Source organism: Xiphophorus hellerii, chromosome 13, assembly GCF_003331165.1.
Source record: "Xiphophorus hellerii strain 12219 chromosome 13, Xiphophorus_hellerii-4.1, whole genome shotgun sequence".
NCBI lineage: Eukaryota > Metazoa > Chordata > Actinopteri > Cyprinodontiformes > Poeciliidae > Xiphophorus > Xiphophorus hellerii.
This window is the reverse complement of record NC_045684.1, coordinates 11,621,399-11,643,754: the sequence shown is the minus strand read 5'-3', so window position 1 is coordinate 11,643,754 and position 22,356 is coordinate 11,621,399. Positions and strand designations below refer to the sequence as shown.

Genomic DNA, 22,356 nt, shown 5'->3' with positions numbered 1-22,356 from the left:
GAGAAAGGAAAAAAAAACTAGTGTAAGTGTTGTGGAGAAGATTGTAATGTTTTTACTGACCAAAATTACCAAAAGAAAATTAATATTGTACTCCTCGCAAAATAACTCAAATATAGCAGTTTTAAGGCTTTTATTATTGTTACCGTTAAAATTCCATACACACTCATGTACAGTAGGTGGCGGTATGCACCTTGAAGTTGCTTGCGATCCGCCATTATGGAAAAGGAGAAGAACATTCCATAGCCACTGGTGGCAAGTGGCGCCGTATTCATGTCGATGGGTGGCGCCACCTTATCACTTGCCATCCAAAAGCGCCAGTTTTACTCCCCAAAGAAGAAGAAAAAGAAGAGGGAGAAGAAGAAGAAGGAGGAGAAGAGGAAGTTACAATTGACTTGTAGAAAAACTGTTTTACTGGTAAGATGTGTACATTTCTGAAACTTATTGTCATGAGGTAATCGTAGACATATGTTTGTATGGGTAGCGATTTAAATAGTTTCAGGCCAGATGTAAAATTTGATTCACGAAATGTTAGAAGCTGTACGCTTCTAATATCTTTTACGGTTTGTTGTAAAGAAGCACAAATAAGTAAAGGTCACGCAAAAAAAAAGATTTTTCTCAATCAAAGGTTTCGATGGAGGTAAACAGCTCGATGGTCAGACGGTTATTTACAATCTGACCATCTGATAAGGCAACGTTTTCTTTGTTTCGTCGACAGCATCCCTCGTTTACGATACAACAGCAATCGACTCGCTCTGATTATTGGAGAGGTTTGGGAGATTGGCTTTAAGTATTTTTTAAGTATTATCTTAAAAAATAATTTTATACTTAAAATTTTAGCCCAAATGACATTTTATTAGAAGTTAATTAGAATATAATATACATATCACTCATTGTCATCCAGTTGGGAAATTCAGGGGTCACATCATAAAGTTAAGGCAAGTAGGACCATGCATATGCACACAAAGGTAAACATTTTAAAAAGGTAACAGAAATGTGTCTTACTTTTGTCTAACTGGGGCACTCTTAAGTTGGAGCTGGCCTATGGAAACCCCTCAGGGTCATACATCTGAGCATTTCACGTCATGCGTAGACGACGCGCGAACAATGCGTAAAGTACGTTATTGGCCTTTCTATTGAGCTTATCTAACCCTTCCTTTCAGCTGCCGATGAGCTGCTGCTCTGATAAATTACACCATTAAAGATAAGGTGAATCCCACCTCAGAGTTGTAAAAAGATCTTATGTCCATTTTACCCATCTAGAAACTAAAGATATTCCACATTCATCTTTGCAAAACAGCTACATTTATGGCAAACTGGACCTCAACATTAATTTTATACCTTGTAACCCAATCTCAAATACTTTACAACCTCTTCCAGGTTTTCTCCCTAAATTAGCCTGTGTTTAGCTTCGTCTCCCTTCCTACCGATTATGACTTTTTCCTCTGTGACAATATCTACACAGGATGATTCTGTGTTTCATTGTGAGGTTGGTGTTTTCAAGGAGAGTTGAAGTTTACAGCTGTATTTATTCTGAGACTAAATAACATGCCTGTGGATTCTATTTACTAATGAAGTGACTTCAGATGGTATTTGGTTGGACTTGGTTACACGTAAATCAGGATGAATGCAAGTAAATACCGTACTTTTACAATTTTAATTTGTTAAATGATGAGAATTACAAAGTACAATTCAGTTTAACAGTTATACACAACGTTGTGTAGAACCCAATAAGATAGACAGGGAGGGAAACAGGAAGCTGTGTGGAACACCTGTTTATCTCACTTGTGTTCTGCACTTGTGACCCTTGAGTTGTTGCAGTGCGGATGGAGAGAAAAGAAATAGAGATAAGCAAAGAGGAGCTCCAAAGCTGGATCAGAGATGAGGTTCACAAAGCCAGGCTGTCCACTGCTAGCACTCTCATGAAATACCAGCTGCTGCAGTCTCTACTAGAAAGAAGGCAAACACAGGCAACCAGATTTTTAAAGCTCTGTCAGTAAGTATTGTCAATCTATGTCTTCCTCATATTGCTGCCATATTCTTGCACTCATAAAAGACAGGTTCTCACAGTGACGTTGATGACATTTTTCATTGTGAAGAAATTATAAAAACGCTTTTGGTTGTTGGCTTGTATCTTGGGAAACAAATTAAAATTTCTTTTTTGGGGACACAAACTTGGTGACAAAGCTGAGCGTTTCCCTCATCCTTTTCTCCCTTGTTTTAGAGAGTTAACAACTTGGTTTTTTACTTATCATAGTTGGACCTTTCTGGTGTGTCTCTGATGCATCCTAATTCAATTTAACAATTTTACTTAACCTTTTTGGTTTCAGCCGCATGAATCCTCACAAATCTGCCCCTCAGAGTTGTTTTACACATGCCAAACCCGTAGGGAGCAGTGTAGCGCAATGCTAAGACCTGCCAGCCAATCAGATCGCTTCAAAATAACCACAACCTCCTGTTAGGAATGAAACATGCCGCCAGGAAATCTGTCAAATCTTTTTACCCTTTTATCCTATAAATGTTTGTGTCTCTGGTTGCAAATCTGTAAGTAACTGAACCCATCAGGACACATGTTCTGTCCCGGACACTTACACTTCTCCAGCCTCAAAAAGCTCGCTTATTTTCTCATCAGGGATATTTTCTTCAGCCAAGTTAGAAATTTGTAGCTCCTCTCCGAAAGCACCTTAATAATCTTAGAGAGGAGGAGCTGGAGAAACCGTCACATTAGGTGTGGTTTCCTGGTGTTGCTCTTCATTTCTTTGCTTCTCATAGGCATAAATGAAGCCCCTTCTGTACATCTCTTCACTGCAGTGACTATCTGCCGTGAAGACATGTTCGTCAACAGCCTTCAGTGTCTGCTGTCTGTGCATTAAGTAGGTGTAAAACTGGGCTGGGTCGGAACCACAGGCATAAATATGCTCCGCCAGTGAAACGCTCAGAGCAACAGAGAAGCTTGCAATCCGGCTTGATTAAAAGAAAAAGAAAATTAAGCAATTTTTGCTTAATGTTGGACTAGTAAAGCATGGCGGGCCGCCAGGAAACCCTGCTTTATCTTACCTTGTAAGTTGTTTTAGATCAAATTCTCGTTTTCAACGAGGACCTGTTAGGAAAACATCAAAACATCACATAAAACAATGTCATAAGAAAACAAACCAAAAAATACAACCATGTTCATACTGATTAAATGTACTATGTACACATGATAAGTCAACAGTTTTTAAAACCGGGTACATTAATCATGTACTATAGACTTTACTGAATTGATTGAAGTTAACATACTGATGTTTAGTGTTTTTCGCAATCTGAATTTTGATTGATAAAGGGGGGGCTGTTTGGAGATTAAAAAACAAATAAAAGTTTGGAATCTATAGTCGTGTAAATAAAACTGTAGCTGTTTTGCGCCTCAAGTTTGGTTTCATTTGAGTGGAGCATTATCTTGCACATGTTTACTGTGACGGGGATCTGGTTTGTGGCAATTTGGAGTTTGTCTTAAGGAAAAAATGTGAATATAGAAGATATAATCTAATTTAATATGATGGATATTTTATGCTACAAATGTGATCAACTTATAAGTGTGTTGAGACATTTTATGTATACTCTACATTTTGATATTCATTAGAAAGCATAATCTGAACCAACTAGAGACTCTTCACTTCCTAAAAACTATATTCAGGGTGTAATTTCCTGGACTCTGTTTTATTTACATTATTTTCTGTTATATTTTAGGTCTGTTGTGATATTTGAGAACACTGTGAAAGAACTGTACTCTCAGTTGGGATGGGAGTACACTGACTTGGATTCCGATGGTGAGAACGATGAAGAACCCATGAGCTGCAGTAAGAGGGAAATCAATCACCTCACAAATTGAAACAATTGAGATTGAAACTGGGATTTGAATCCCACTGATTTGCTTCTTGTTTTTTTTTTTTTTACTTTTTAGGGCGTACTTTACCATTTGTGTTTGTTTCTTCGGGGGATCGTATTCACAGACCTTCAGCTTCCAGGGACTCAGCTTCACAGTCACCAGTGTCAGAACTTGAAGAATATCAGGAGGAAATTGTTAGTCAAAAAACCCCCGGTGTTGCTTTAGGCAAAGAAGCTTTGGTGGTTTTGAGTAAACTTACAAATTCTGAGATTTCTGCCAGTATGCCCCCTCTTTCGTCTGACTCCGGCAGCGATAACAAGGAAAATTTAAGCTCTGCAGAGTCCGGTGTGCAGTGGGAACCAGACAAAGAGACGAGTGAATCAAACTGTTCACTCTCAGATTTTAGTACTGGATCCAAGAAGAAGAGAAAAATGAATAAAAACAAACAAAAACATGAAAAGCTCAATTTGGCTTCCAAAAGAAGCAGAATGTCTTCGCCAACAACCAGAAGGAGCATGAGATCAACAACTACCATCAAAAAACCCAATTACAAGGAGTGTGACGTCTCGGAATCGTCAAGCTTACCATCAACTTCAGATAGTGATGATGAAAGCAGCAAAGAAAATGCTGCAGCACTTCGGTCCCTCTCTACAAAACTAACGATGCGGCTCTCCGGCAAGACAATAAAGACATCCCAAACCAGTGCAACAGTAGCAACAAAAACGCCTGGCAAAACTACAGAGACGAGAGCTCAGCCCAGCACAACAAACACTACGTCTGAATCCTCCAAAACGCCATCAACACAGCTGTCCAAAACACCGCCGTCAACAACAGAGCCGTCCAAAACGCCAGTGTCAGCAACAGAGATGTCCAAAACCCCGGTGTCAGCAACAGAGATGTCCAAAACGCCGGTGTCAGCAACAGAGCCGTCCAAAACAGTCAGTGCTAAGACTGTGATCAAAACAATCACACCACCTGCAGAGACAAAAAGTAAGCCAGGAGCTGATCAAACACTCATATCATTTTGTTATATTCTATATTAAATTTATTACTGATATAAAATAGTTTATTTTGCATACTCAGCATTATTGCGTAACACTTATGGAAGAAAATTGTACATGATATGTTTATAATTTGTTTTCTAAATATAGAAGTCCTTAACCTTCACGGGATCTTGTAGGTTGCTTCCAACATTGTTAGTGTAGAAGACGTAACCATTCTTATACGTTCTCATAATCTTCTCATATGTCAGATTTACTAGTAACATTTTGTGCTTTTTGTATTGACTGCAGACTCCTTTGCCAGCCAGCAGTCCTCTAAAATGACCGTTGCTCCTCCAAGCGTGCCCAAAAGAGAAATCAAAGTGAACATGAACGTCCTGGCGAGAAAGCAACATTTGTGCTGGCAACGAGGGAAAGTTGCAGAAATAATAACAAAAGGTAAGACTTTATGGTTTGTATGTATGTCCAAACATTTGTTTACAATGGATCTGATGAGTTGGAGCCGAGTTCTCTCACTTGAAAATATAATTTTCTCTGTTGTGGGAAACTTTATGTTTAAACTTAAGGCTCCATAAATATGAGTCGGACTTCTTCTGACCTATTTTGGACAGAAGAAGAAATTGGCTCTTATTTCCCAAACAAGTTTGTCCAAAGCAGCTTTATTTTGAGTCTCTTAAGGGATATTTTATGATTTTAACTTCCCTGACTGTGCACCCAAACAAAAACAAGTCTGAAAATCTTAGCTTTATTGTTTAATTATCAATTCAAGTCTGATTATTATGCCTAACTTTGGTATGATATTGCTGTTTCTTCTCGTTTCAGAAGGTGGAAAGGTGAAATACAAGGTCACTTTTGAGGAAAAGGGTAAAATCCTCGTGTCCGGTCACCACCTTGCCTTTGACAACATGCCAAAGTTGGAAGAGCTTTCTATAGGCTGTCGTGTGGTGGTCAAGATTTCAAATGAGAAAGTGGAGTACAAGCCCGGCATAATGGCCGAGCTCCCTAGCCGAAAAAATCGCATGAGGTTTGAATCTTTTACTGAACTTAAAAACCTTTATATAAAACTAATTTCTTCTACTTGAAAGTGAACATAATTTACTTCACCCATTTGATGAAAATGCGTGGTCTTTTCTAGGTTCCTGGTGTATATTGATGACCACACCCCCATGTATATTGGCTTACCTGCACTCCATCTGGTGTACAGAGCATGTAAGTTTGTGTCGTCAAATTAAACAACTTAATAACTTATTGACAAAAGACACTAAATAAAATTTTAGAAGGAGTAGGTGCAGAAAAAAAATCAGTATTGTAATTCCCACTCCTGAGTATTTTGAATCAATTCAAAATGCTAACAAATCTATTTTAAAATGCCCTTTAGTTGTACATGTTTGCGGCTCCTATTTGTGAGTATCCTTCACATCGTCTCGCCCACCGTGTGTTATTTTGAATTATTCTTTGATATTTTTTTAATTAAGAAAAAGACAAGCAACTAAGCTAATACTGGTAATTTAAGTTAAAGAATTTTATGCACAAACCTATTTTTGTTTAAATGTGAACTGAGTATGGCACCTCATAGAATTGTTTTAAATAAATGTTCTCTTTGTTTTACACTATCTTTTTTTCCTGTTAATGAAATAAATGACCGTAAACAGAATCTCGAGACCGTTTGAATAGAAAATTTGGTTTCTGAATTAGAAATAGTTTCTGAATCAAATGGTTACCAATCGACTCACTAGACAGTGAAAGATTCACATTTCTACTTAGAATTGATTTAAAATTTTGATCTGATTATACCTGAACAATGTATAAAAGCTCTTTATACCAGTGAACTTTAAAATAAAGAAAGAAAGCTACTGCTATCATCCCAACTAAGAAAAAGATCCATATTATGAGTCCAGAAAAAAATTAACATGTGGCTGCATTTTATTTTCTGAAATCAACATTTTATTATATATGCTCTAGAAACTAGACCAAAGTACATTATAAAGTTTTTTTTTGTACAATATGAAATATTGTTATACCATTTCCAAATCTAACTGAATATCAAAATCGTGTGCCGATCTTAAAGTATAACTCAGATCTCAAATTATTCACTTTCTTGTACACAGCATCTGTCGTCTTACCATCACAAAAACAGTGAATCTTTTTTCTCTTTTTTGACAGTGGACAATCCTTTAGATGACATTCCTGATGAAATTCACAGGGACTTCATGAAGGAGTATCTGAAAGTCTGGCCTTACCCACCGCAGACCCAGTACAAAGTTGGACAGACTATAAAGGCTGATTATGAAGGTGTCATGCAGAAGTGTGAGGTCACCGCTGTTGACTGCAGCTTGGTTGAGGTCATTTTTGAGGTTAGTTGATGTTTATTAAGTACTTATGATCATTTTTTTCCTTTTGAGCGCAAGATGTTTCTGTTCATTTTCACCTTCAGAGTGATAAACATAAGGAGTGGCTCTACCGAGGCTCGCTACGCCTGGAACATATGGTCAGTATGAGGTACAGCATGTGGAAGAAGGAGGCTGCGGAATCGGCAAAGAAACCTCTTTAGTCAATGGTAAAATTATTTATTTTAGATAATTCAAACTTAGGAATTGATCGCAATAATATGTTATGATAATCCAAATTCTATTACTCATTTTGTTTTGCTCTGTAGGATCATTAAAATCAGCACATTGGGTTGAGAAGAACCATGTCTGGAAAGGTGAACAGCATGCTTCCTGCTGGCGCTCCAAGCTCCTGGTGGAAATACTGCAGTGGTTTTTCAAAATTCCTCTGGCATTATGCGACTTTGGCTGTTCCACTTCCAGCTTTTCTTGAGTCATCTGAGAGTTTGGACCATTGAGGAAGCTTAATTTACATTACATACATTTTTTAAATTACATTCTCTGTATTTGTAGATTGGAATAGTATTATTGATCTTCTGAAGATTCTACCTCATTAAAACAGCTGAGGACTTGTAATTTTTTTATAAGAGTTATTTCTGTTCAATTGCAAATGCTTTTTTAGCATACTTGTGTGGTCTGTGTTGTTAAATAAAAACTGTTGTTTTTTGTGTAGTATAAAGACTTTCCTTCAACATCTGTAAAAAGTGTTCACCCCCTTGGATGTTTTCTGTTGTTTTTGCTTTAACAAATCGATCCAAATCTGCCATTTTTGACAATAAATTATTTCTTTATTGTCAAAGTGAACATTTCTACAAAATGATTATGATTACCGGTAAATAAAAATATTTTACTTAGAATGAGTGATTTTCATAAATATTCACCCCTTTTAAAGTGACTGACCTAAATCAATAGAGGTCCAGCCAATTGATGCTAATAGTCTCACAGTAAGTGGAATGAGATCAGTATAGTGCAGTGAATGAGTCCCAAGTGACTTGTATACAAACATCTAATGTGTGGAAGGTCCATTCAATGGTTAAAGAGTATTCCTGGCTACCATTGCAACATAAAGACTAAAGAACACTCCAAATAAATCAGAGAAAAGGTTATTGATGAGTGTAAGTTAAGGAATGGATACAAAATGATCTCTAAAGCACTGAATATACCATTCAGTTCAATTAAATTCCTTACAGCGGTTATTTTTATAATCGCTGTAAGGAACATAACTGAGTGACTGTGCAAGGACACCTACGATTATACTTGAAGGAGTTGCAATACTCTGCGTACAACATATATTGCCTGAGTTCTTCACCATTTAAAGCTTTGTGGGAGAGTGGCAATGAGAAAGCTACTATTGAAGAAAACCCATATCAAGACTTGACTAGAATTTGCCAAATTATGTGAGGGAGACTCCATAGTCAAGTGGAAGATAGTTCTTTGATCCGATGAGACCAAAGGGGAACCACCTAGCCATAATTACAATTATATTTTGAGAAAAGCCATACAAACAGTGAAGTATGGGGATGGCAGCATCATGGTGTGTGGCTGTTTTGAAGCGAGAGGAAGTGGTGCACTTCATAAAATGAATTTCCACGAGGAAAGAAAACAATGAGGCAATATCTCAAGACATAAGCCAGAAAACTGAAACTTGGGTGCAAAAGGGTCTTCTAAGTTACCCCAGTTCTGTGAGGAGGAAAGGGGCAGAATTTTGGCAAACTATTGTTAGAAGCTTGTGAAAGGAAAAAGACAATGCAACCAAATATTGTGTATGCAAACTTATGATTTTGAATACATTAATAAAGAAATTTCTGGCATTTTAGCTCTCATTATTGTGGCATTTTGCAAATAAGTATTGTTTTTGTTCATTCTATCCGACCTAAAACTAGATATGTTTTTTTTTTTTTTTTTCAAACCTTATTTGTAGCTTATATTTGAAATCCGTATTTTAACAGTACTGTGTCTGAGCGCAGGGAGGCGTTACAGCCTTACCAGTTTGATCCAGAACTTGCTTTGCTGGACTGAACGTTGGCTACGCGATAGCAAAGTAGCGCTTTACATCGGGCCAGTGACGAGATAGTGGAGAAACCCAAACGCCACCACGGATTTTTTATGGGACAAACGCACAGGCCTCGCTGCGAAAACGGTCAATACCTATTTTTGATCTTCTTCTAACCTGTTTCACACCAGTTAAACCGCCGCTAGCACATCCGCTAGCAATAGTTGCTGTGGAGCTAAGATGGCGGTGAAATTATTTACATTAGCTAGTGGCTAGCATAGCATCTAGGCTGCTGCTGCTTCGCTCTACAGCCAGCTTATATTTTGTGTTTATGTTTCATATTATGGTTCTTGCTAATATTATTAGCATCAAATTGATTATTTTTTTTTATAAAATTGAAGCGAAATGTAGTGGTTAGAGTGCGGTACGGCAAACACATAGGTTGTAAGCTCTTGTTATTTTATGAGCCAGGGATTCGAAAATGAATCCTATTTCATTAAAGATGTCCACATAAATATGTGTTAAAATATCCAATCGATACATTGGGGATATGTTCCCTCTTTACACTTGTATAAAGCTGTGAAGTTTTCAAAAATTGTTTTTATTTAAAACATGCAGCGGGGTTATATATATACATGCATTTTTGCATGTGTCCACATATTTGCGAGTCTAGCTCCAACATGCCTCTCCAGCAGTTGCTATTTTTGCTCCCAGGCTCTCTGCTTCAACTTGATAAGAGGTTGCAGTGGAGACGGGTGCGTGGGTTTGCTGTGAGATGTGATTTTGTACAAGACAAAAATAATATTTAGGGTATTATTCTACACACTAAATTTTCAACATGAGGAACAGTTTTGTATTTGTTTTTGAGTAATACTTGGGTTTCGATTAACGTCTTGTTGACAGTAGAGTCCAACGAACGAAGTGTGTAATGACAGTTTTCCATCCGGTTTCTTTACTTTTATAATATAATCTGCAACCTCTCAGGGCCGCATCTAGAAAGTTCTCCAGTGGGGTGGCAATCCAAAACTTTACCAATAGTATTTAAGAATTTTTATCCAGTGATCAGTTAGTGGTGCACAATATTAGGAAAACATGACATTTTGATATTATTATTAATAAATATTGGTGGTGACCGTGTTGAAGCAGATGACACATTTGCTTTGTGTTCAAGTTTGGGAATAAAGCACTTTGAAAGTCCATCCGAGCAGCCAAACGTCATTGGCAAGCAGAAATTTCCTTCATGGCATCTGAAATATTGTACCAAATATTGGATACAAGCAGTCATTTGGAACTGTGATATTGCAATGACGTTGTTGCCATACATGAGCGATAAGAGGCCAGGACTGAGTGACCAACTTTCTATTTAGAAATGTAACATGTACATGTATTGTAAATAAATGAATAGTGATACCCAATGACTTATCTTCTTCTGTTGTGCATATTTTTGAAAACATTGTTATTTTGGCTGGATTGGTTTTGTCAATAGGGAGTGTGGGTCAGTTGATCCCCACCCATAGCCATCTTGTAACCAATGTACTTAAACTATGGGATATTAGTTTATTTTTTTTTGGTTTTACAGTAATTTAATAAATTATAGATGTAATTATAAATGTGTTTTCTGAAGATTTTCTGTTTGAGAGTAGAAATAGCCTATGTTGTCCCTAAATGGGGAAATTCAAGTTTTAATTATGACCCTCTTTCCAGATATCTACCTAGTTTGAACCAGTTGACTCTTATGAAATTTGACAAATTATGAACCTGAAATTAAAAGTAAAGAACCCCATGTACACATTTACTCTACATCAACAGCTCTCAAAGCAGCACCTATTGACACGAGTTCTTTTTAATTAAAATGTGAATATGAATACACCAAAACTGTAGATGTAGGAAGTAACAAAGGGGCGAAATGTCCAGCACCCCTCAATGACCTAATATTATATCTCAGATGCTGACATTACATAATGTATTTCAGTGCAATTTTGGCTTCATATTGTTGTCAGTGATTTTTTTTTTAACCTTAAAATACTTTTTTTCTTTCAATCAACTCCCTAGATGCCTCACAATAGACGATACACATCTTCAGATAGAGGTAGTCGAACCAGCTATCCAGACAGATACAGAGACAGAGGACGAAGACATCGACACAGAAGGACACCTACTAACTCCACCAGTAGTGACAGAGATCGTGACAGAAGGGGACGAGGGCACCGGCAAGAAGGAAGCTATCTACGCTCAAGGAGGTATGAGCTGCATAGTGGAAACCGTGTTCAACGTGTTCTGCTGTAAAAGAGGAGTTAGACGGTGACCAGAATTGCTCGGTTTCATCTTCAACCGGCCCTGAATGTGATCGGTCGGAAATTAGAAATGCAGTCTCAATTTTGATGAGCAGCGTGTCAGGGTGATAATGGGACTCCTTGTGGGAACAGAGCTAAACTACTTTCAGTTTCAGTGGATGATTGAAAATGTTAGGGGAACTTCAAAATGTTTAAGAAGCTGCTGGAAGGAAAGCCATTTTAATGCTGGCATATCAAATGTTCTTTCACTCTGACCTACTTTTAAACTAGGAAGAAACATGCTTTACAGCAAAGTTATTTTGTCTTGTCCTTTGAAGAGTTCGGATTTTTTTGAATATTTTTGAAATCTTAGTTATTTTAAGGTTCTGTTTACAGGGAATATACAAAGAGAGGTATAGGTTTACTTCTTCTAACTGCACTAATGTTAATATAAATATTATATTAACTAATGTTAATATAAATATTATATTAACATTAACATTGCTAACATAACTTGTTAGTAATAAAAGTCAGGACAAAATAACAGCAAAAAAAAGGTAAAATAAACAAATTTTAACAAACTTCACATCTACAGTAATGTTCCTAAAAACCTATTTAAACTGCAAATCTTACTTGCAGTTTAAATTAATTTTGAAACAGAAGAAAAATGATGCACATCTTTTTAGAAATGCCAACTTTCAACAATGTTGTTCTGAGATTTTTGTGAAATCCTACTTACCTGCAGAGCTGTATAACACAGACTGCTCTCTGTAGACGGGGTTACCTCCTCTGGTTCAAAACTAAATAATTAATTATGACTTTTTTTTAAAGTAAAAAAAAAACTTACATGAATCTTTTAACCATGTTAAAACGTAAAGACTTTATTTGTTTATGGAGAAAGTAAAATAATCTCATGTTGGTTCCTGAAGAGATTTTGAAGTCGAACAGAATTGTAATCTGGAAGGTGTTACTTAAATTGGTGATTGCAAATAAGCTGCAACATCTCTTGTTGGTGAATCTTGTATTTCATAGCAAAAGCTTCTGTTTTTTTTTTTCTTCTGTTTTTAGAACACAGCATTTTGTCTGTGTGTCTCTGTGCAGCCGCAGCTATGACAATCGCTCAACAGAACACCGGCCTTTCGACAGAAGATACTATGAGGGATACAGACGATTGGACCAGAGCCGTGAGCGGGACAGGGACAGGGAGCCGCACGGAGCAGCCGAAAACTATTATCCTCGAGATTTCTCCCCGAACATGTATGACTACCGACACGGCCGCGAGAGAGAGCGTGAGCGGGACGACTCGTACCGGCGGAAGGGCAGCAGGCGTAAGCACAAACGAAGGCGGCGTAGAACCAGGTCCTATAGCCCCTCGTCCTCGGTGAGTACGACTCGCTTTAACTCCTCAACCTTTCCTTCCAGCTCTAGTTTCTTTCTGCTCTGTCTCTGTCTGTCTTTTTCTAACCATTTTTTCTTGACAGCACATGGACTTGGTAAGTGTTACATTCTTTATGATTTGTTTTGATCTGTCAGTATTTGTTTTATTTACATGGTTTTTGCTAATGCAGGTTACTCTGTTTATTTCTTTTCTCTTTTTTCTTCTTTTTTTGGAAGAGCATTTTCATTTTTGGTTAAATTTCTGTGAGGAATAGTTACATTTTTCTTTCACATCCATACGCACTTTGAACACAGATTTTATTCTCTGACAACTCCATCCTTATTCTTTTATTCATGCTAAATATTTAAAATGTATATAAAATGTTAAAACTATCTCTTTTTTATTGTAGTTGCTTTTGGGAATATTAGGATAAAAATTTTTGGTAATTATTAGAATTTAATTAAACAAATCCTGTAAAAAAAAAAAATGAAAATGTTCTGCCAAGGACAATGTGAAATTTAGATTTTAATAGTTGGATTTATTGATATTACTCTTTTTTTTCTTTTGTGGATAAATCAGACCTGAAGATAAGAATGTAGTTTGAGTTGGGGGATGGAATCTGCTCTAGTGAAATGTTGGGACTGCTTTAAAAATGTTTCCTGCATTTCCATGCTGTTTAATCTGAAATCTGCCCCAGATGTTATGCATTGGGATTTTATCACTGTCTTATCTGGTGTTTTGAGTTGATGAATGGATATGCAGGTTGCTTCCTTGTTTGTAAGCAACTCTGGTTTAAACTTAGAGGGGGGAAGAGGAGCAGAGGACAACATGTGATCTTTGACTTGTTCCCTTGCACTATATCCCTATCGTTTTTATATTACTCCTACACGTGGTGTCAAACGTGAATCGCCCCATGACCACGAAACCCACCTACAACCACAACAACTACATCAACTACCACCACCACCCTCTTCCTCCCTCCTCATCCACCTGTGCCGCCTGATGCCACGGCTGCCTCTGAAATGCCCCTGCGGCCGTGCTCTGACCTGCTGATGGCGGTTCGGGTGTGAAAACAGCGGAGCGCCAGTCGGACACGAGCACTGAGTGTGAGGGACGACGAGGAAGGGCACCTGATCTGTCGGAGTGGGGACGTCCTGCAAGAGAGATGTACTCACTGCCACTACTCTATCGTAACCCTTCTGCATATGAGTATTATCATAGAGCATTTACATGACATGGAAGTGCCTGATGATGATGCCTTGCTAGAATGCTCTCCGCTCTAGCTGAAGTAGCAGGGTGGACTGCAAATTGTTGATGAATTTTTAGGGGGATTTATAGAAGGATTTTAAACTGTGGAGCATCTTTTTGTGTTTCACAGGTTATTTGATTTCCCTAAACATTGAATCCAATTTGTAGCTGTTTTGTTTCTGTTTTGATTTAGCTTATAATAAGTTACGGAGTCTAGATCTGTAACCTAAGTCAGCTTTTCTTCCTCACTGCAACGGTTTATTTTTTTTTATAGTGGAGAACGTAAACGGACATCTGTTTTTAGAAATAACACATTCAAAACGTTTTGTATAAGTAATTTTGTTTAGAAATACTTTCAGAAGAGTATTTTGATCTTATTTTAAATGTTAGCCTTTTTTTTTTAACAGAAGACAACATAATCTAAAAAAAAAGATGTCCTATAACCTTCAGTAGCTGCAAATTGGTCCCTAAAGCTCCTGTTATATAAAACAGATGTTGCGTATTTTAATCAGATTCAACAGGCAGCTCTTATAGGAAGGGGATGGGCGCTAGCACAGATTCGCCTGTCTGCACTTTAACATAACGTTTCCCTCCCTTTGTCCACATGTCTAATACTGTCGCTCTTTCTTTTTCCACTTCCCCGTGTCTTTTCCTTTTCTATCTTCATTGTGTTGCAGACGAGGTTGTCAGCACTTTGGGGGAAGGCACCTTTGGGAGGGTGATGCGCTGCATTGACCATCGCAGGTGGGTTTTTCCTGTAATTAGGAAATAAAACAACTTTTAGCCTCAGTTACTGTGTTATTTATTCAGTTTTAGTTTTGTAAGGCAATTTAGGAAAGAGCGTAGACATAAAAATGTTTCTACATCATGTCTTTCACAGCGATGATTCTTAAAAGTCTTGAAAGTGCCCCCTAAAAAGTTTTCACAACCCTGGATTATTTTTTTGACATTTGTGTTGTGTTACAACTTAATTTTAATGGACAAGCACATATCTGCTCTAATCTGACCAAGGGAACTGGTCAGAGTGGTTGGGGAGATGGATGAAGCAATGCTGGAAGAAAACCTGAAAAGGGACAATTTAAATTCAAAAATTGATCTCAAAGGGAAATTAAATGTTGTAAATCATAAACGATACAGAGTTAAAATGGAATGGTTATGTGTTAGAATAACCTAGTCAAAGTCTAATCAATAATCTGTAGAAAGACTTGAAAATCAGTGTTCACAGATACTTTGCATTCTGTTTGAAATTTATTTATTTTTTTTTAGATTATTGGTCTAAAAACATATGCACATCTTTTTCCTTCTACTTTTCAATAATGCACCAAAGTACCAACAAAATGAACTGGAGATTTTGGCAAGAATCGCACAGAGAACATTTGGGAGCCAGTTAAATAAGGCCCATTTTGATTGTTATTAATTGCTGTCTTTTTTTTTTCTTACAGGGGAGGAGCCCATATTGCTCTGAAAATCATCAAGAATGTTGAGAAGTACAAGGAAGCAGCTCGACTTGAGATTAACGTTTTAGAGAAGATAAATGAAAAGGATCCCGATAACAGATTGTAAGTGTTCTTCAAGTAAATATGCTTTTTTACACAAATTTATCTAAATTCTAATGAAACAGCAAGCACAATGATAAAGCCACTATCATTTGATTACCGGTAGATTGAATAAACTTGACAGAAGTCAGCCATCTTTAATGGAAACTATTTTGATGATGTGTAATTCTCTTTAAAAGTGCTTTATTTTGTAGTTGTGTGCTGGGGTATAACTACTTCATCTTTCGTTTTGTTCTCTTTGCTTTGCAGCTTGTGTGTACAGATGTATGACTGGTTTGACTACCACGGTCATATGTGTATCTCTTTTGAGCTGCTAGCTCTGAGCACTTTCGACTTCCTAAAAGAAAACAACTATCTACCCTACTCAATTGGTCAAGTCAGACACATGGCCTACCAGCTCTGTCTTGCTGTGAAATGTAAGTCACTTTTTTTGTCATGAGAATCTTTGGCCAGGGTTCCCACACAGTTTTGCAAAGTATGGAAAAATAATTTCTAGCATTTTTTACAGACTTACACCTGTTTTTTAGGTGCCATGTATCTCCCTAAATTATATTTTTCTATTTTTCCATGTTTTAGGATGTCAAAACATTTATTTTTAAAAGATCTGAGCATTAGACTGGATGTGTGTATTTTTAAAACTGGATTTTGTTTGAAGTAAACAAAGCAGTAAAACACCAGGAGCCTTAGTCTGTGACGTGGTTCGTGATTTAGAGAACACAGCCGTAATAAAACCCAATTAAGTACATTATTTATTAGCTCAGAGATCTGGAAAATGTTTATCCAAAAATGGAAACGATTTTTAAATGAAAAATGTCCAGGAACTTTGTTTGAAAAAGGATTATGAATGTAATCTGCTTAAATTATACATTTTTTAATCCCATAAAAGTCAGTCAAACAATTATTATTTTTTCTGTCTGTATGTAAGGGGATAAATAAAATACAGAGGTAATAATTGGTGAAACTATTTTTCTAAATGCATTATCTAAATGAACCATAATTATTAACGGGCAATGGTTTATATTTTGGAGTTTTTTATTACTTTTATCTTTTTTTGCATGTAAACTTTTATGCTTTAATCTGTGTATTTTTATCAGTGAGTGTTTTTTAACATTGGTGTTTTAAAAAATAGGTAACTGATTTAATATAAACTATACAAATACATTTCTCTCATAAGAAGAGGAGGAGGATTTGTTATATAAAATTATAACTTTATAATGCTTTTCATATTTGAGATACTAAATAAGCCGTCCTTTTTTCCCCCCTTTTTTCTGTAGTTCTTCATGATAATAAACTGACACACACAGATCTGAAGCCAGAAAACATCCTGTTTGTCAACGCTGACTTCACGATGACGTATAACGTTGAGAAGGTAAGAGAACACGGTGAACAAGTGAATAAAGCTGCCGCTCTATTCAGATGTTTCAGGCCTATATGGGTTCATTTTGGTTCTGTTAGACATTTTCTCCCCACTGCTTCTTCCTGTGATGCCCGGCATCACATAAATTTAAAGAAAATGTTATTTTAAATATAAGTAGATGATTTTTTCGTGGGGCTCCTGTCTAACTTAAGCTTTGTGGGCATCTGCTTATTTATTAACTGTCGTGTTTCGCAGAAACGAGAAGAGCGAACTGTCAAAAGCACCGCAGTACGAGTCGTGGACTTTGGCAGTGCCACTTTTGACCACGAGCACCACAGCACCATCGTGTCGACGAGGCATTACCGCGCCCCCGAGGTGATATTAGGTGAGTTGATGTAATAGATGACTGTGTTTATGTATGTATATGAGACACATACTCAATGGGAATGCTTTTGGAAATGCACAGATGTGGTGCAACTGAGTTGTTTCCATGTTTGAAGTAAAAACAAAGATTTTTCTTAATGTTACAAGAATATAAGAATCACTTAAAATCCCTTCTACGCCCTGAATCATAGTTTCTCTGTTGAAAGTGAAGTGAAAACCTTAAATAATGAGGCAACGTGGTGATTATATTTTGTGGTGGGTTTTTATAAGTTCTACGTTTTAAAGTTTAGAGGGTTTACTCCTTTCACGAGTTTTACTGCTTGCAGATAAAATGTTGAGTTATTTATGTATTTACTGTCTACCTGAATAATTACTCATTATATGACACCTGTCTTTAATTTAAATACCTTGTATTGATTTACTTTAGAACTAGGCTGGAGTCACCCCTGTGATGTCTGGAGTATCGGCTGCATCCTGTTTGAGTACTACTTGGGCTTCACCTTGTTTCAGGTAAACATTTGATCATTCCAGCAAACTGATTAATTTCAGTGTCCATGACTTTATTTCCTTGGGTTGCACTGCAAAAAACTAAATCTTACCAAGCATTTTTTGTGTAATTTCAAGTGTCACATTTAAAAGAAGACAACAATTACATACAACTTTTCATCAAGAAAATTAGATTGTTTTAAGTCAATAATTTTTAAGAAATAAGTACAAATAAGAAATAAGGATGAACAGGGAAAACTGCACTATATTACCTTTTCAGCCTTTGCAGCTGCAGCATCCTCAGCTAACTGGAGAGTTTAGTCATAATGTTTGAATGTGTTTTACTGAAATATGACTATTCTTGCGTGATCAGTCAGTGATATTGGACAAAAAGGTTGAATTCATCCTGAAGGTGTTGAAATAAGGTCTGTATTAGTTAATGGACATTGTGAGTGAGGCGTTCTTTCAGTTTGTAGAAGCAAACAATCTTGTGGACTGTATGAACTAAATTCCAGTCACTCCAAAGAGTGCATTCCAGGAATGCACTCTTTGTTTTTTAAGCATAATTTCTGCGAGAGCATAACTATTAATATATTTTCCTTAAATTTTATAATTTGTTTGTCTTCTCTCCTCCAGACTCATGACAACAGAGAGCATTTGGCCATGATGGAAAGAATCCTGGGTCCAGTACCCTCAAGGATGATTCGTAAGACCAGGTGAGAAAATTGAGAAGTTTATTTGAGACATTAAAGGGGCGGTGTTATGTGAAATCAACATTTTTGAGCTGTTCATCATGTCATAATGGTATTGCCTCATTAAAAACATACCTGGACTTTTGCCTTAATTCTGTCTTGCATATTTGAGAAATCCTTTAATCTCCATGGCAACCAATCAGCTGTGCGCAACGCTGCAGTGTCCAAGCTTCTGAGCTCCTGCCTCACAGAGCAGTACTCAGCTCCTTCAGACTAGCCAGCAGCAATTAGCAAACCTGGTGGTTTTTTTGAGCTGGTAAAAATTTTATGAGCTGGTAAAAATGTTGTTAAAGGATTAATAGAGGAGTGATATGCTAACTTTCTGAAAGCTTCAGAAAGAGCAGGGGCTTTTAAAGAGACAGAGGCCCAATTTCAAGGTGCTACATTACAATGTCAAATGTTATATTTGCTGCATACAGCATTTTTATAGCAACTGAAGTTAACATAGCTACTTGATGGTGCCATTTTATACCACAATGTGTCTGGAAAATACACAGCGCTGCCCCTTTATTGCTCCTGTTACATGTAGCGTGTTGTCTACATTCCTAAAGCTGCCCACACACATTCATCCCTCAGGAAACAGAAGTATTTCTATCGCGGACGACTAGATTGGGATGAGAGCTCGTCGGCGGGAAAATATGTCAGAGAAAACTGCAAACCATTGCGGGTAGGTGGAAGTATTTGCAAAAACTGGTGCGCAGCGTTGAATTAACGGGGACGTTTGGTGTTGTAGCTGTCTGCTTTCATTGCTCCCCCGTCTGTTTCTCTGTTTCTCATCAGCGGTACCTGCTGTCCGAAGCAGAGGAGCACCACCAGTTGTTTGACCTGATTGAAAGCATGCTGGAGTACGAGCCATCCAAGAGGCTGACGCTGTCAGACTCCCTCAAGCACCCTTTCTTCGAGAACAGTGGCACCGGCGAGGCGGCCGGCAGCAAGAACTGGGAGGGCAACCGCGACATCAGCCGGTGACCTTTGCTCTTCACAGACTGACTGACAGGGGAGATCAGTAGCTGAACTGTTCAGTAACCTTGGACTGGAGGTTCTGTGGGAGATAACAGCATGGACCCCTTGACTTCCTGCTCCTCCAGCACGACCTTCCCCTGTTCTTCCCGTCGGCACAAGTGGCATGTTTTATTTTTTTGCGGCAGCAGAGAGACCAAAATAAGCAGTACAAGGCTGGAGAAGAGTTCTAGTGATCACAGCCCAAGAAACAAGGTTGAATAAAATTGAAGGTGAGAGATCTGTACCCAAACAGCCCTCTATGCAGCTTCTGTCTTCCTGTCGACTGGGGAACACCTCTCTCCCTGCTGTCCGAAGAAAATGACACCATCGACACTCTTCGTCTCTTAAACACGACTCAGTTCGGAAGCAGAAATCTCTCCCAGTGCCGAAGTCCGGGAAAAGGGTAAAAAGGAGATAGATAGCTGTATGATCAGTATCTCAGCCACAAACTTTCTAATTTTCTAAAAAGAGCAAATATTATACAGAGTATTCGCTTTCTTTGGAATCTGGAGCATAAACATGCATCCCATGTTTTTGTTAACGTTGTCAATGAGCCATTGCTTTGCATTCTTTAATATTTTGTCTAAAAAGAAAAAATGCGATTAACCCCTCTACAAAAGCTGACCCAGTCGGCGGGTCGTTGGACACTCCTCACATCGGCCTCTCTGTAGCCTGACTTATTTACCCGTTTGTTTTGTTAAGCATTGTTTTTCTAAGTGTGAGTGTTTTTTTTTGTGTGTGAGCATATTGATGTGAATGGGGATGGGTGATGCGTTCATGTTCAGCTCTACAGTTAAGTTGAGCGTTATTCTTGGGGTTGTTCTCAGATAAAACAAAACTGCCTTTTCCACAGTTCACATGAGAAGTCTCTACATTAGGGTTAAGCACACAGCTCCGGTCGGTGGTATTTATTTTCCAGTTCCTATTATAGGTCGTAGTCCACATTATCCTCCTGAATGTGACTTGTTTTTTTGTATTAAATGAAAGCGTATAATGCTGTATATATGTATTATTGTGTAGAATTAAAGTCTTCTTTGCCAAAGGTTACCGATGCTCTGAGCAGTTTGAGCCTCTGGCGGTTTGAATGTTCAGTCTTTAAATGCTGTGTCAGAGTCCATCTGCTTATTGACAGCTTTTTAAATGTGAAGGAGAAAAAAAAAAGAAAAAAAAAGTTAATAATCCGTAATCATGAAACGGTGCAAGTAATTAGTCATTTCAAATTCAAAATTGATCCAAAGCTCATATTGAGGATATTTTAAAAGTCTGAACCTGTAGATATTTCGGTAATTATTACAATCTTATTTCAATGGTGTCTTGTTGAGTCCTTCTGGAAATAACTTCTGTTTTATTCCTCTCCTAAAATAAACTCAGCAGCCGTGTCATGAGCCAGGGATTAAGAAATGTGGATGATCTGCAGCAGCAGAAGTCGAGGAAGCGGCGCACCTGGTCCATCTGTTGGTAATCTTCCTGTTGCTCTATTGACCTCTCACATTCTCTTTATTTATAACTCACTTAATATTTAGAGGTGGCACCTTCCGGCTTTGTTTACATTGGACATGGTTTTACTTTAAGCTTAGCTTTGCATTAAAAGTACATTGCTTTGTAAAAGTATCCACACCTTTTAGAGCCTTTTTATGTAAAGTTTAATGTATGCAAGACACCAAAATTAACTAGAGCATTGTTGTGAAGTAGAAGGAAAATGATCCATGGTTTTAATTTACAAATAAAACTGAAATGTGTGGCATGCCTTTTTATACAGTTCCCCAGGAGTCAATAAGTTGTAGTTCCAGTCTTTAGGATTACATCTCTACCAACTTTGGTAATCTGCCCATTATTCCTGGATTTTATTCTAACAGATGTATATCTTTTGATCGAAATCATTTCACCATAATTCCACAGCATAATTTAGTGCCGTCGTTTTGTTTTCTCTGGTTTTCCGTTTATTTTGCTCCATCCATCTTCCAAGATGTATCCCCACAGCCTGACACTGCCGCTACCATATTTAATTTTTTAGCTTTTTCTGCCGCAGTATTGGGCATTTAGGTTGGTTGTATTTAGGTGAAAAAGTATTTCAGTTTCATCTGACCAGAGCAACTTCTTCCACTGTTATTCTTGTGCAAACTGTTTTTCATTTTTATTGATTTTGGCGTGAGGGGGTCTGAATAAAAATACATGCCAGACCTTTCAGGATTTCATTGGAAAGAAATATCACAACTTTGCTCTCCTTTGCTTTTGTCCCATAAATCCCCAGGAAACTGTAGCGCAACAAAATGTGAGCAGGTCCACTTTTCACTTTTGCAGCTTCAGTTTTTGAAGTTTTAATAACGCCAGACTTGTCTCTCCAGCAGAACTGTACGGCTTTTGCCGAGGATTTGTGGAGGTGAGGACAACGTCATTTCTTTCCAGACTTGAGTTCAACAGATTTCCTTCAGTCAATGAACCTGTGAATGAAATGAGTCACTCAGCGTAACGATGTGGGCGCTTATTGCCTCAAGTCAATGAAAACGCACGTCTTTGGAGTAAAAAGACAATCCCTCCTGCGTCATCAAAGCGTCACCTTCTGTCCTTGAGTGTCTTAAAGTTTTATCTGTCTGGCTTGTAATGACACAGTTTTGTCAGTTTTCTTTTATATTAAATTTGCTCAACTAAATTGATTAAATAAAATACAGTTCCTAAA

At 37.6% G+C, this 22,356-nt stretch overlaps 2 protein-coding genes across 9 annotated transcripts; both read left to right on the top strand.

Moving 5' to 3' along the window:
- Nucleotides 1-346: 346 nt before the first annotated feature.
- LOC116731899 (histone-lysine N-methyltransferase SETDB1-A-like) lies at nucleotides 347-8,054 on the top strand. 2 transcript variants are annotated; one of them, XM_032581788.1, is made up of 10 exons: nucleotides 347-414; nucleotides 1,810-1,993; nucleotides 3,724-3,833; nucleotides 3,938-4,852; nucleotides 5,155-5,301; nucleotides 5,686-5,887; nucleotides 5,999-6,072; nucleotides 7,027-7,217; nucleotides 7,298-7,420; nucleotides 7,520-8,054. In XM_032581788.1, the coding sequence occupies exons 2-9, from the start codon at nucleotides 1,824-1,826 to the stop codon at nucleotides 7,412-7,414; spliced, it is 1,926 nt and encodes a 641-aa protein (XP_032437679.1). In that variant the 5' UTR covers nucleotides 347-414; nucleotides 1,810-1,823; the 3' UTR covers nucleotides 7,415-7,420; nucleotides 7,520-8,054. The 2 variants fall into 2 exon arrangements, with proteins under 2 accessions (XP_032437679.1, XP_032437680.1); XM_032581789.1 differs by lacking the exon at nucleotides 1,810-1,993 and having other exon boundaries at nucleotides 369-414.
- A 1,174-nt stretch (nucleotides 8,055-9,228) lies between these two features.
- clk2a (CDC-like kinase 2a) lies at nucleotides 9,229-22,139 on the top strand. Of its 7 annotated transcripts, none has more exons than XR_004341399.1 (15): nucleotides 9,229-9,390; nucleotides 11,296-11,483; nucleotides 12,585-12,897; nucleotides 13,971-14,061; nucleotides 14,820-14,886; nucleotides 15,585-15,701; nucleotides 15,948-16,114; nucleotides 16,973-17,067; nucleotides 17,311-17,440; nucleotides 17,867-17,949; nucleotides 18,562-18,641; nucleotides 19,254-19,344; nucleotides 19,458-20,082; nucleotides 21,054-21,137; nucleotides 22,028-22,139. XR_004341399.1 is itself a non-coding variant. In XM_032580148.1 (13 exons), the coding sequence occupies exons 2-13, from the start codon at nucleotides 11,296-11,298 to the stop codon at nucleotides 19,644-19,646; spliced, it is 1,578 nt and encodes a 525-aa protein (XP_032436039.1). In that variant the 5' UTR covers nucleotides 9,229-9,390; the 3' UTR covers nucleotides 19,647-20,726. The 7 variants fall into 7 exon arrangements, 3 of the variants coding, with proteins under 3 accessions (XP_032436039.1, XP_032436038.1, XP_032436040.1); XR_004341398.1 differs by having other exon boundaries at nucleotides 21,051-21,137; XR_004341397.1 differs by lacking the exon at nucleotides 22,028-22,139 and having other exon boundaries at nucleotides 21,054-21,335.
- Nucleotides 22,140-22,356: the final 217 nt, after the last annotated feature.